Here is a 13,348-nt window from a genome sequence, read left to right on the forward strand (position 1 = left end):
TTTCAGTTTCTCCTCCCAGGAGAGATCCGATACTTTCCCTGGGATCAAACGGACCCGAGAATAAAGGAGCGAGTCAGCCGGCGGGAAAGAAAGAATGAGAAAAGAGAGCGAGAAAGATAGAGAGAAGAAAAAAAAAAAAAAGAGAAAGAATGAACAAGAGTAAGAGATGGAGGGAGAGAGGAAGAAAGATAAAAAGAAAGAAAAGGTAAAAAGAAATAAAAGGAAGGAAGGAAGGAAGGAAGGAAGGAAGGAAGGAAGGAAGGAAGGAAGGAAGGAAGGAAGGAAGGAAGGAAGGAAGGAAGGAAGGAAGGAAGGAAGGAAGGAAGGAAGGAAGGAAGGAAGGAAGGAAGGAAGGAAGGAAGGAAGGAAGGAAGGAAGGAAGGAAGGAAACTGGTTAGGCACACTGGAAGAGGATTTCAGGCTTGGACAGAACGGCTGCTTTTTTTGTTACACAAACAAATAACAAGCATTTTTAGTAGAGCCTGCATACTGCGCATTTATGTGCAAATACATGCATATAGAAAAAGGAGGAATGATTTATGCTTGAATTTCTGTGAGCCTTTCTCTTCCCAGTGTTTACAAGGCGGGGCTCTATTTGCAAGTTCTACATCTGTTCGCTTCACGTGACATTTTCATAAAAGCTCTAACATCTGGTCAAAATAAACCTCCTTCAGGTACCTGCTTAACTTTTCACATGTCAAAATCCCTTCCCCTCTGAAGCCCTCCTTTCCTTCACGGCTGCAGTCGCGTGTATTGCTCCTTTCTTGACTGCTTGTTTAATGACTCTGCCTCTGCCCGAAAAGAACAAAGCAACCCTAATCATGAGGGGGCGACCCCGACCCGTCCCAAGAGCATCCTTCCTCATCTCGCCCCCTCCCACCTCCGAATTTCCCCGCATTACGAGGGCAGAGCGGGTCTTCTTCCCGCCGCAATATTTCGCTTTGGGATTTCTGCAGCCTAGCACAGAGGATTTGCGTCCCACTCCCTCCCCTCCCCCCAAGTGAACCCATAGTCCTGCTCGGGCTAATATTTCGTACGAATGCTGATAATACTCCCAGTGATCATAATCTAATTGTCCCAAACCTATTCCGTTATTATTTCTGCTGTTATTAATTGCTCCCGATACGTTTGCAGTCGTCTTTATCCCGGCGTGGTTCCTCTGAATTATTTTGGAGTAAAACACTTCTTTTCTTGCCCGTGTCCATACAGTGAAGAAGAGAATTTTTGTAAAGTTTCTGCAAATTGAACGTCACCTCTCTATGAAAAGAGTGAGGAAGTGTTCGCTAACCAAGACAAGACGACTGCGTAGATATCAACAATGCAAGTGCTCCTGAGCGGGCGGAGGAGACATAGAATTACTAAGAGATTGGACAGCTTTTTCGCCGATCTGAATGTTTAGTTTTGCTTTGCGTTTTATTTCGGATTTTAAAACGGGTGCTACCATCATCGTTAGGTTTCCGCTGCTTTATTGTTCTTGCTCTGTAAAACCGTTCTAAGCCCCCCGCAATGTCGATCACTTGGTCCTTATAAATGGCCGGCTTGTTTGCTTTCAAGAAAAAAAAGGGGGACTTTTCTACAAGTGATTTTAACCTGCTCCACCTTCAAGTGACCTGCCAAATGCTCCTTCTAACTTTATAGACATCTGGGAATTCCATACATGCCTTAAACTCCAATTACACACCTTCTTCAAAGGACACGTGCTTTGATTTGCCAAGAACATTAAGTGGACTGAAGTCGAAAGAAGCTGGCGCAGAAGTTAATGTAAAATACATCCTGTGCCATGTTTACTGCGGGCAGGTTATGCGTGCAGCAAATAAAATAAGTCCTGATGGGATGTGGATGTGTGCGCCTCTTTTTTTTTTCTCTTTTGCTTTAGCCTCCCGGATCCCTTTACGGGGTGGATTGGATTTGCCGTCAGCACCGCCACCACCCGCTTCCCAAAGATGCTAATTTATGGCGGGAGCGCTCCCGATCTCCCGGCGGGTCTGCTGCCTGCCGGAGCGGGCAGGTGAAGGGAGAGCCGTGTGAGCCGGGCCGGTGCGGCCGCCGAGAGGGACCGGGGGAGCAGCGGAGCGGGAGCTGAGCCCGTTCCCCCGGGAGGCAGGTGCCCGAGCTGCCGCCGCCGCCGCCGCAGGTGAGTCCCTCTCCCCCTGAGCTTTTCCGTGACTTTTGCTCCCCCGCCCTCTCCCTCCGTTTCCCCCCACATCCCCACGGAGCGTTTGTTTGTTTTTCTTAAAATTACAGATGCAGGGAAAACCGCCTGACATCATGGGAGCGGGACAAGAGCGCACTTTGAAGGGCTCCTGGGCAGGACTTCAAGTGAAATCATACTCCGGGGAGGAATCCGATACGGGCTCGGAGAAAGCAGCGGGGCGGCCCCTGCCAAGCCCAGGAATGTGCGAGGGCCCGGAGCCCCCCGCCCCGCAGGAGCGCAGCGCCGGCACCACCGCGGCCGCGGGGCCGCCGGACCTCTCCTCAGCCTGAGAATAAACGGGACAGATCGATGCCTCTGAGAAAATAGCGAAATCAATCAGCGTTTCTAAAGGCAGAGTTAATTTTCCGATTGCCAGAGTGTTTAAAATTCCCAGAAGGCAAATTAATATACATATTATTTCTTTTTTCCTTCAGTAAGCCTGACGCTGACTTAATCGTTTTTGGCTCTAGCTCGGGGAGCACCAGGCATCTGCAGTCCTCAATTTCAACCCAGGAAAGGGTACGCCCTGAGTTTTAAAACAGGTTTATCTATTTTTTATGATTTACTTTTTTTAATGAGGCAGAGGTAGAGGCTGTCAGCCGGGAAAGAGCACCGGCTGAGTGCCTGCTGCCCAGAAATGCTGCCGCGCCGGCAGGGACCCGCTCGGAGGGACACAGAAGTGAGAAAGGCAGACCTGCCGGTGGCAGGAACCCCACGGATAGGAACTGGGGATTTTTCTCACTCGGGTGTTTAGCTCGCTGGAAAGGTGTTGACCGGCAGGCCCAGAGGTCTCTTGCCGGCTGCAAAAGAGCCAGTCAGGTTTCAGTCCATCAAGCGGGGCCTCTCCCGATTTCTGAGGCCGAGCACAGTTTGATTCGTGGCTTTTAGAGTGCACTTGATTCCTCGTTCATATTTCGCAGGAATCCCCTTCCACGAAACACGCCTTCTCTTCAGCACTGAGCAGCTCGTCTGGTTGGTTGGTTTTTTTTCATTCCGGGAACCTGTTTTCTTCCTAAATGTGAGGAGTTTTCCCCACCTTTCCCCGGTGTGATTTCTCCCCCAAAAGGAACAACCGAGACCTTCTATAAGCTCCCAAATCCCCTTAGCTCTACTGCCAAAGCTGTGCCGGCTCCCCGTGCCTCTCCCCTTCGCTGCAGCCGAGGTAACGCGGGCAGACGTTCATTACCTGCTCCTCGGCAGCATCGGAGCCGGGGGTTCAGGGTCTCTGAGAGGGCAGCTGCGGGTGCCAGGGTGCCGGGGAAAGGCAGCGACCCCTCGGGAGCTCGCAGCGGCTTCCCCTCCTCTCCATCACTGAGAACTGCCACCACCGAGGCCGTCATCTAATTTTCAAGTGCTCGCTAATCCTTCAGTGCAAACAAGCGGTGCGAACTCTCCACTGTAAACACCACGCACCGGTTTAAAATACGCCCGATATTATATTCACAACAGTGCTATGTGGGTAACAGACAGCAATATGTGCATGTGGAAACAAATACAGGAAATAAAGTCAACTCATGGGCTATGCAAACAGGCTCTGTCTTGGAAAAGCACCCCATCCCATTTACCCCAGACTTGGGCCAGCAGAGTCCCCGGCTCCACGGAGGGCCCTGCTCAGCGCCCAGGGCCGCAGCGCTCCCCGCGCACCTTTCGCGGCCGCGGAGGGGCAGGAGGCGCCGCTCCCGCTCCTGCCCGGCTGCCAAGGGCTGGGAGATAAGCGAGTGACAGCAGAGACAATCAGCTGTCCGGTTATAGGGGCTGGGGTTTGGATTGTCTTGTTATGTTTTCTGGGGGGTTTTTTACTACTTCCCTTTCCCCTTCCTCCCAAGCCCTCAGATCTGGAGGTTCCCTCTCTTTTTTAGCTCGGGTTCTGGCCGCATGCTGGGACCCCGCGGAAAGCGTGGTGAAAAGAAAGAGGGGCAATGTGCGCCCTGCACGTAGAGAAGGAGAAGAGTGGGGTTAGAGTATCCCTCCGTGCTTTGCCCAACGAAAATGTGATCGCTAGTATATATATATTATTTAAAACCCTAGAGAGCAGAGCAGTCAAACATCACTTCCACCGGAAAGCTCCACTCGCTAGACACTTCCCTATTTCAATCTCACTTTCTTTTGCTTTCCCTTTGGATGGACGAGTCTCTGTTTAAAACCCATGCCACTTCCTTAGCGATATGAGCAAAAGTACCTGCGCCGGGGGCTGGGGAACGGGCCCCGCTCCTGTCTCGCATCTGGGGGCAAAGCACCAAGGAGGGGACAGAGCTCGGCTGCTGCGAAAACTCCGCTCCCCGCGCAACTCCGCCGTGCCTGGCGAGAAGATTAAAGGGCGAGAGAAAGAGAGAAGAGACAACACCTTCCTCTGCAGATGCAGTGAGCTTCAGCACAGAATAATAAAGCTGTCTCAATAAATAACGTGCCTGTGTCTGTCAGTAGCTAGTTTATTTGCGTTTTTCGCCTGGTTTGTTTATACTAGTGCCCCCTCTCTCTTGGGTGTCTTTACAGCTCAACAGGCAGGTATTTATCTACAGCTCTAACCCTGAGTTCTCAGAGAGACCAAACTTTAAGGTTATTAAAATTTCAATCATATTTATTTATTGCAGAAAAATAATATACAATGATATTTACAAAACAATCATAAAAATAGGAATGCATTTAGACACCGGATCTATTTGCATTTTAACATGGGTCATCAATAAATAAATAAAATGTTTATTTTTTTTTCTCAGAGGAAAAATATTAATAATAAAAAGTTAGGAACCGGGTATATGACAGTTTGAGCCCAGCTTATTCCCCCCTAAAAAAATTAAAAAAAAAAAATAAAAAAGGTTTTCATCTCTACAGGGATATTTTTGGTTGGCTGCTTGGTTTCATTTAAGAGTGAAGAAAGTCCACAATAATGTATTTCCTTTCATCAGTGGCTCATAAGCACGACCTCTTGGGAATGCATGCATGCAAAAAAAAAAAAAAAGGGCAAACAAAAAAAAAGTTCGATTCCAACATTCTTCGTCAAAATTAAAAAAAAAATAAAATCGAACGATTCAGACTTCTATCAGAATGCAGAGATGTGTGGATTGTACCGACGCCCAGAGGGTAGTCACTGTCCAAAGCCCTTCTCTCTTTCTCTTTCCTTAAGTGCTCCCCACGCCCTGCTTTGAATTTGGATTTTACTCTTCTAATTTCCAAGAAATCCTTGGTACATTTTTTGGTTAGAAAAGATCAAAAAAAAAAATCGTATCCAACTTCAGAGTCTCTAGATTGTCCATTCTCTCCTTCTGTGGGAACAATGTCATCTGCAAAAACCCAGAAAGGGCGGAAAACTCGTTACTGAAACGAAAGTTACACAGACATCTATCTACACCTCTCTGTCTCTGGAAATCGCGCATCGGGCAGGAATGGAGAAGGGCGAGCTCGCCGTGCGGGCGGCGCGGTGACCGTGTGACACCCCAGCCTGGCGGTGCCTGGTGTCAGGGCCGAGGGAAGGGACAGGGCTGTAGGAAACCCTCATCGGGCAGCGCAACGGGAGGACATGGATTCACTTCAAAATACGAGCAGCAGCAGCAGCAGCGGCGGCGGCAGCAGGAGCCATCCCAGCAGCCCCGCTGGCTCCGCAGCGTTTGGTGGAAAAGAGATCTCAGGCCGGCCCCATCTGGCTGGGGCACACCCGCCGCGTCCCGCCCGCAGCCCGGCCACGCGTGGGCCCGGGGGCTCGGGCCGCGCCTCGGGCCGCGCAGGAGGAGGGACGGCCGCGCCGGGGGAGGCACCTCCGGCCGCCCCGCTCTGGCAGCCAGGCCCTGCGGCGGCTGCGGGCCCTCTGCCCCACGGCCACGCGTGCCCGGCTCACGGCGCGGCCTCTGGCCTCCCTCCCCCCTTCCTCCCGCCGGGTTCGGGGTCCCTGCCTTACCTAGGGCTCCTGCCGGGGGGATGCGGGTGGGGGACGCCGCCTGCTAGTGGGATGCGGACATGGACCAGGCGCCCTCCATTCTCCACACCGAGAAGGCGTAGCTGAGCCGCTCGTGGGCCACATAGCTGCAGCTTGCCATCTTGGAGTCCAGCTCGTCGCTCTGTAAGACCTGGTAGAGGAAGTCGATGTACCTGGCCGCCAGCTTGAGGGTCTGGATCTTGCTCAGCTTGTCCGAGGGCAGCGTGGGGATGATCTTCCGCAGGGCGGCGAAGGCTTCGTTCAGCGACTGCGTGCGCTGCCGCTCCCGCACGTTGGCCATGACCCGCTGGGTCTGCAGCTCCTCGTAGGACTGGGGGCTGCCGCCGCCACTGCTGCTGCCGCCGCCGCCGCCGCCCCCGCCCGCCCCGCACTTCTTGCCCCGCTTGCCTTGGGCCGGGCTGCACGGCTCGTCCGCGGCCCCGACGGAGCCGCCGGCGCTGCGGCGGCTGGAGCGGCGCTTGCGCCCCCCTCTCTTGTTGTTGGGCAGCTGCTGCCGGTCCGGCTCCTCTTCGCTGTTGCTCAAGCTGTCGTCGGCGGGGGAGACTGGAGAGTTTGACTCGTCCTGCTGCATCATCTCTGGGGGGAGACGCGAGAAGCGGGCCGGGAGGGGGGGGAGGGCAGGGAGAAGAGGGGGGCACCTAACCCGCCAGCTCCCCCTTGATCGGCTGCTTCGCTGGCCTGCGAGGAGAAGGAGGAGGGAAGGAAGGAGGGAGGACCTCACTTTGGGGGGAGGGGGGATGGCATCAGGATCCAAGAGCAAAAAAATAAAAAGGCCAACCAAAAAAAAAATCCCTCCCGATCCCTCCTTGGAGCCCCTTCGAGGTGTCTGGGATTGGGAGAAAGTTGAAGACTTGGAGGTTCTTATAGCTCCTGCTGGCGGAAAGTTTGGGGGCAGCAGTGTCATTGGCCTGACGTGGAGAGGAGGGACTTTTGCTGAGTTTTATAGGAAAGTTTCCGCTTCCCCCCCTCCACGCCCTCCCCCAATTATTTTTTTCAAGCCATTCACAAGTGATCTGGCTTCCCCACACGCACGCACATACATCCTTACCCCAAGCTCTTTCTCCGTTTCCCTCTCCGCGGTTTCTCTCTCAAACTCCTCCGGTTAGCGCTCGGCTTTGGGGTGGTGCTGAGGGCCGGGCCGGGAGGTTTTGGGGGTGCCCAGCCCCCGAGCGCTGCTGCGGAGGCTCAGCGAGCCCCTCAGTGCCTGTGCTGGGGACAACCGCCCCGAGCGGCCAGGGAGAGCCCGCACCTCTCGGGCTTTCCTCCCAGCAGCGGGCACGGCTGTTGAGAAAAGAAGGAAATGGGAATTACCCGCTGGGCAGCATCCAGGCGCATCCTGATTTTGGCCCGCTTTAGCACACGCCGCACTTCCCCATCACTGAGCGCCCCGGGGTCTGTCTTGCCGAGGGAGTCGCACATTTCTGGGCTGGGGAGGGGTGGTGGCACAGCCTCGTCCTGCCAGGCTGGGGGACTGCGCTCGGAGAAAGCCATCTGCAGGGGTGGAAGCAGCCGGGAAACCAAGCATTGGCTTCGTACATGTATAAGCACCAGTCCTTGAGCTCGTCTTAAGAGAAACCCGGGAGGATCCGCGTCTCCAGCCTGGCACACTGGGAGACGGGAGGGTGTACAGACTCTTTTTGCCCCCACTCTCAGTATGCTGACCACTCACTTCAGTCCATCCTCCCACGAGGCGCCCGAATCCGGCACTTCCTGGGAAAAGAGATTATTTTTTTTAATTTCTCTTCTGTGTCTGCAGCCAAAGCTATTTCTTCCCATCCCCCGCCTTTGTGCCTCCTTCCCCGCTCGCTGGCAGCACAGAGCAGGTGGTGTGTCTTTTAAACAACTGCTCAGATTCAAACGGGGAACGCCTGGGAGGGAAAGCTAGAAATTGCCGTCCATCAGTGAAGGGGGTGAAACTCTCTCTGCTCCCGGCGTGGGGACCGTGCTCCTCCTTTGCCGGCCTGGCAGCGGCCGCCGGCACGGGCACGGCCGGGAGCGGAGCGGAGCGGGCAGAGCATCCCGGCTTGTCTGAGGTGTGAGGGCGGGCAGGGCGAACGGAATGGCAGAGGAGCGATAAATCCTGGGCATGAATTAAAGCAAGGCTTCTGGAAGAGCGCTGGCATCTTCTCCGGAGAACAGAGCCGTGTCTCTCTCCTCTGCCTGGGGATTGACTCCCTTTCCTCCGGGCAGAGGCGGCTCATCCCTGCAGCGGCCGGGGTCCGGACCCTGCTCGCCGCTCCGAGGGGCAGCGCCTGCCCCGGCCCCGCCGCAGCGCCCCCGGAGCTGTCCCGATGCCGCTCCCTTCGCTGCCCCTGTCGGAGAGCTCTGCTTCTTGGGTCTCCATCCCGGGGAGCGAGCACATAGCAGCCAGCCCAAAACCTTCTCTTTTGGGAAACAGCTGGAAAAAGGACCGGGGAGGCAAGAGGGACGGCCTCAGCCTGCAAGGGAAGGCACACATGCCGCGAACAGACCCACAGTGAGCCTGCACAGCTTTCCCAGCTTTTGGCTTGTCCCTGCTGTGTCTTCTGCGATCACAGGCCTCTTCACTCAGCTTAACACTGAGAGCTTCAGGGGGTCTCTTGCATTGGCAACAGCTGCTGATCCCAAGGTAAGAAGAGCTGGCTCTCCTTTCACCTCCCTTTCACCAACAATTTTGTCTGTACCCCCAACCTCCTCTGGGGTGTTGAGCTGTGTCATTACAGAAGAAATGTTGGAAAAAGTAGTAATGAACATCTGTAGGTGGCTCTAGGGGCCTTCCTTCCTTCCTTCCTTCCTTCCTTCCTTCCTTCCTTCCTTCCTGCCTGCCTGCCTGCCTTCCCTTCCCAGCTTCCTTCCCTCATTCTTCTTATGGGAAAAAAAAAATCACAGGACAAAACCAAACTTGGACAGCTATTACCTTGCTGGGAACGGGATGCTGCCTGAAAGGAGGGAGAGGCAGAACCTCCTGAGCAGTTTTGGCAGGATGCACGACTTGTCTGCGTAACCTGAACTTTGAATGGGATGCAGGACATCACCTGCTTGTAATGGGGCAGGAGGAGGGTGTGTAGGGCAGGGCGTATGAAGGAGTCAAGGATAGGTGGGGAAGTAGTATTAAATGGTTTGTAAAAATAGGAAACATGGAGAAATGTAGGGATGGGGTTGAGGAGAGAGGAGCAGTTGACCATAGTAGATGGCTGGGCTTAGTGTCAGCTGCTCTTTGTGCAAACTGCAGCAAAAACAACAAACAGTGTTTAACAGGACCTGTGACCTGCACACTGCTGTATGAATGAGACTGCACAACCCTCCCCCCTTCCTCCCACCATCATCTTCATTTTGGTTTTTGTTTTATTTCTGACTCCCAAACTATGGGCTCAGGAGGAAAGACATAAAAGCCCATGATGTTACTGTCAAGACCCCCAGAGGAGTGCAGGGGCCAGATGAGCTGTGGTGGCAACAACCTGTCCCAGGGGACTTGGGCTGGGCTGGGCTGGCTGTGGGAGCCTGCCTGGATCCCCCAGGCCTGCTGGCAGGCAGCAACTCTGCCTAGTGCTCGAGTGTGTGGAGCTGTGTTGGGAGGAGAGTGGTTGTGTCAGAAAGTCATGTCTGGGGGTCTGTGAGAGAGAGAAAGACATACCGGTGTGTTAATAGGTGAGGATGTGTTTGTGTGTGCATGAGTGTACTGTTGATCTTTTCAGTGTGAACACATATATATATGACAGGAGGGAAGGGGAGTGAACTCTGTGCAGAGATTAAAGAAAATCGATTAAATTCTGGTTTATTTTGAAATCTATGGTTTTGATGGGGATTGAGGTGGAGCCTTTGCATTTCACATTAAATAATAATTTTATTTTATTTATGCAGTGTTAAACCATCTGTTTTGAACCTCCACTAAGCCACTAAGGTAGTTCTGCACCACTTTGGAGCATGGGATGTCATGTCCTGTTTTTCTCTATGCACAGGCATGGGTTAGGTAAGAGCTCTCCTGGCTTCTTGGGCAGAATTTCAACTGTTTCACTCTTTGGTGGTGGCAAGAAAAACCACAAACAAATCCATGGCCTTTCTAGAGATTCTTCCAGGCCCATTCCTGCAAGCTTCCCTGTGCCTCAGCTCAGAAAAATATGTGTTGTAGGATGAACTCTTACATGGAACACTGGCAGGACCCAGAGCTCTTCAGCATTTTGTCACTTCTGCAGAAAGGTACAACGCTGGTAAAGCAGCTATCTAGATTACAGATATGACTGTGAACTGAGCTAAATAATGAAAAACTCCTGGTAGGAAGAAATGAGGAGTAAGCTGGTCTGTGATGATCACTGCAGTCATGGTTGATCACAGGGCAATAGCTGTAAAGGATGGCCCCACCTTGATGTCAGCCCTTCTGTAGGCACCCATTAACTATTGAGACACTCACAGGATGGGACGAGCTGTATTTGCCTTACCCAGGCCAAAATGTCACAGCTTTTGAGGGGAGTAGGTCAAAAGGTTGATTCTTTACTTGATTTCTAAGAATGAATGAATGAAAGGCCCAATTTTATCTGCCTGTTTATAAATCAATGCAGAAGTTTAAGAACTAATGTGCTCAAGATCTGGTGGTTGCAACTACAATGTTGGCCCTCATCAATGTGTTAAACAGATTGTGCATACACACAAATTACAGTTGGATTGCAATAGGCTGTTCTGTGTTCCCCATACAGCAAGCACATACACATGTAATTTGGGTCACAAAGGCTGTTTACTGTGGTAAAACTCTCACTGCTGCTGATTCCTTGGAATATTGAGCAATGTCTTACATCCATGCATGCCTAGAGACAGCCTGCCTGCGTGGTTTTGATGCCGACCCCTTCAATCGGGTGTTTTCTCAGAGGTTTTACTTTATGTTGCAAAGACCACTGAAATTAATTGAAGTTTCCCTACTGGTTTCCACAGCCAGGTATTTTAATTTGTATGGATTCTAGGTGAAACTCTGGTCAGGACCATACCCCTTCAAGAGGGATGAGAGAGCACCTAGCAACTTTGCCCACTGGCGTTTATGCTGTAATTTGCTCTGTGTAGAAATCACACCGGGAAACAGGCTGACAACTCTCACTGTGCCTGGTACAAATTTCTGCTCAGCAACAGCAAGCAGGCAGAATGAATATATAAAGGGTATGAAAGCAGGACCCGTTTCCCGTCTTCTTTCACCTCTTTTTTCCTTCCTATCACTGCGGCAGCTCATACAACCAAGGAAAAACTGACAAGCATCTCCCGGCATTGGTCCGGCATGAGTTGGCGCGGCTCGGCTCAGCTCAGCTCAGCTCGGCTCGGCCCGGCCCGGCTCGGCTCAGCTCGGCTCGGCTCGGCTCGGCCCGACTCGGCTCGACTCGGCTCAGCCCGGCTCGGCCCGGCCCGACTCGGCTCTGCTGGCGGGGCTGGGGCGGCGGGGCCGTGCCGGGCCGGGCCGGGCTGTGCGGCCGGCGGCCACCGGAGGGCACGATTCCCCGCCGGCCCCGCCGCGCTCCTGGCGAGCCGCTGCCGCCCGGGCCGGAGCGAGCCGCGTCCGGCTGGGGCACCCGAGCTTCAGGGCCGTGCGGGGCTGCCCGCCCCTCCCGGCTCTGCTCGCTGCGTTTCAGCCATTCCCGAGTGGTTTTTCTCGCTGAGGTGGCACCATGCGGGCGCAGCGCCGCCGGGGCGGCCGTGCTGCGTCCTGGGGGGGAGATCCGGGACACGGATCCCCGCGGACACACTGACACTTCCCACGGGTGGGCTTCCAGCTGCCGGCGCTTTGACACTCGCTTCGTTCGGAAGCTCTGGAAAAACAGTTTAATAACGCGCAGTTCCTCAAACGAGCAGTTTCATTGTCAAAATTGCTACAATGATTTTTATTAAATTTTTAAGATCGTTATCGTGTGGCCCAGCAGCTTGCTGCCACGAAAGGGTGCGACAGCGTTGTTCCCGGTGTTCCCAGTGTTCCCAGTGCTCCCATCCCTCCCGCCCCTGGGCCGGCGGCAGGGAGCGCTGCGCCCCCCGCGCATCGGCCCTCGGCATCTCCTGCATCCATCCCCTGCTCCCGGCCCTCGATTCTGTGCAAGGCCGAGAAATACCTGTACGCTATCGGCAAAAGAGCCAGCCCACACAGGAGACAGGTCTCTCGATAAATTAAGTTCTCAGATTATTTTCAACACGTGTTTTTGTATAAAATCTTTTATTCAGATCCAGAAATAATTCGTGGCTGTGGATGGGGCTGTTTAGCAGATCCGATGTACCCCGGTGCAAGCCTGAGTGGTATCCTCTCATGTATCCTAGATAAAACCAGTCCTTCCCATCACAAGAGATCAACAAATCTAATGCTGTGGTGAAGTTCTGCCCCTAATTATGGCTCTGGATCTTATTTATGCAGTTTCATATCTAAATCTGAAAAGACCACTTAGTAAAACAATCTTATCTACACTCCAGGGGATAACAGTTATTTTTATTGATAATGTAGCTTATTGGCTATTTCAGCTCCTTTGATTTTTTTCTTTTCCATTTACCTTCTTTCTTTACCATCTTTACCTCCATCTTTACCTTCTTTCCTGAACTATATCAACATAATTTATTTTTGTGTTCTTCTTGCTCCCACACATTACTCAAATCTATATACTCAATCTCTCACTACACTTGGCCCAAGGAAACTCCATTAAACGTCAGGCCCTTTTAGCCACAAATTCTGCTTTTTTCTTCCAAGGTGGGGGAAAATGCACCTCCAACACTGGTGATGGATTAAGCATTCCAGAAAGCCTTCTTCTTATGGGTGGACTCAAGTATCCTACAGTTCAAGCAGTTAGAATCAGAGACATAGAGCCAGAATTTCAGCATGGAAGTGGGCTTTCATCCTGTTACCCATGTCTGCAACCCTGGGAAAAATCCCCACCCCATGCTTCCTACTGTATGTGGTCTCCTTTAGGATTTCAGGTGCTCTTGGAATCTCACAGATGAAAATGAAAAAGAGATCATGTGAGAAGTAACCATAACTCATCATTCATAAATGAACATAGAAATTCAGTAGGCAGGATAGTAGGCTGTTTTTTACATCTGAAATGGGCAGCAAATTCTGGTGTGAGAGGAAGAGCATGGAAGGTTATCCCAACATACACATATGATTTCCAGGGCAAAGCAAATGGTTTTATTTCCTTGGTAGGCTGATTGAATGCCAGGTCCCCAAACTGGAACCCATCTATCCTCTCCTCCTGGCCACAGACCACATGGGCCATGAATGCAGTCATGCAGAG

The 13,348-nt window shown here is 52.6% G+C and overlaps 1 protein-coding gene across 1 annotated transcript; it reads right to left on the bottom strand.

Annotated features, from left to right (window-relative positions):
- Positions 1-4,975: 4,975 nt before the first annotated feature.
- Positions 4,976-7,747, bottom strand: TWIST1 (twist family bHLH transcription factor 1). Its single transcript, XM_074537010.1, has 2 exons — positions 6,087-7,747; positions 4,976-5,475 (listed from the first exon to the last, which is right to left on the bottom strand). The coding sequence occupies exon 1, from the start codon at positions 7,027-7,029 to the stop codon at positions 6,130-6,132; it is 900 nt and encodes a 299-aa protein (XP_074393111.1). The 5' UTR covers positions 7,030-7,747; the 3' UTR covers positions 4,976-5,475; positions 6,087-6,129.
- Between the last annotated feature and the right edge of the window lie 5,601 nt (positions 7,748-13,348).

Source organism: Zonotrichia albicollis, chromosome 1 (assembly GCF_047830755.1).
Source record: "Zonotrichia albicollis isolate bZonAlb1 chromosome 1, bZonAlb1.hap1, whole genome shotgun sequence".
In the NCBI taxonomy this organism is placed as follows: Eukaryota; Metazoa; Chordata; class Aves; order Passeriformes; family Passerellidae; genus Zonotrichia; species Zonotrichia albicollis.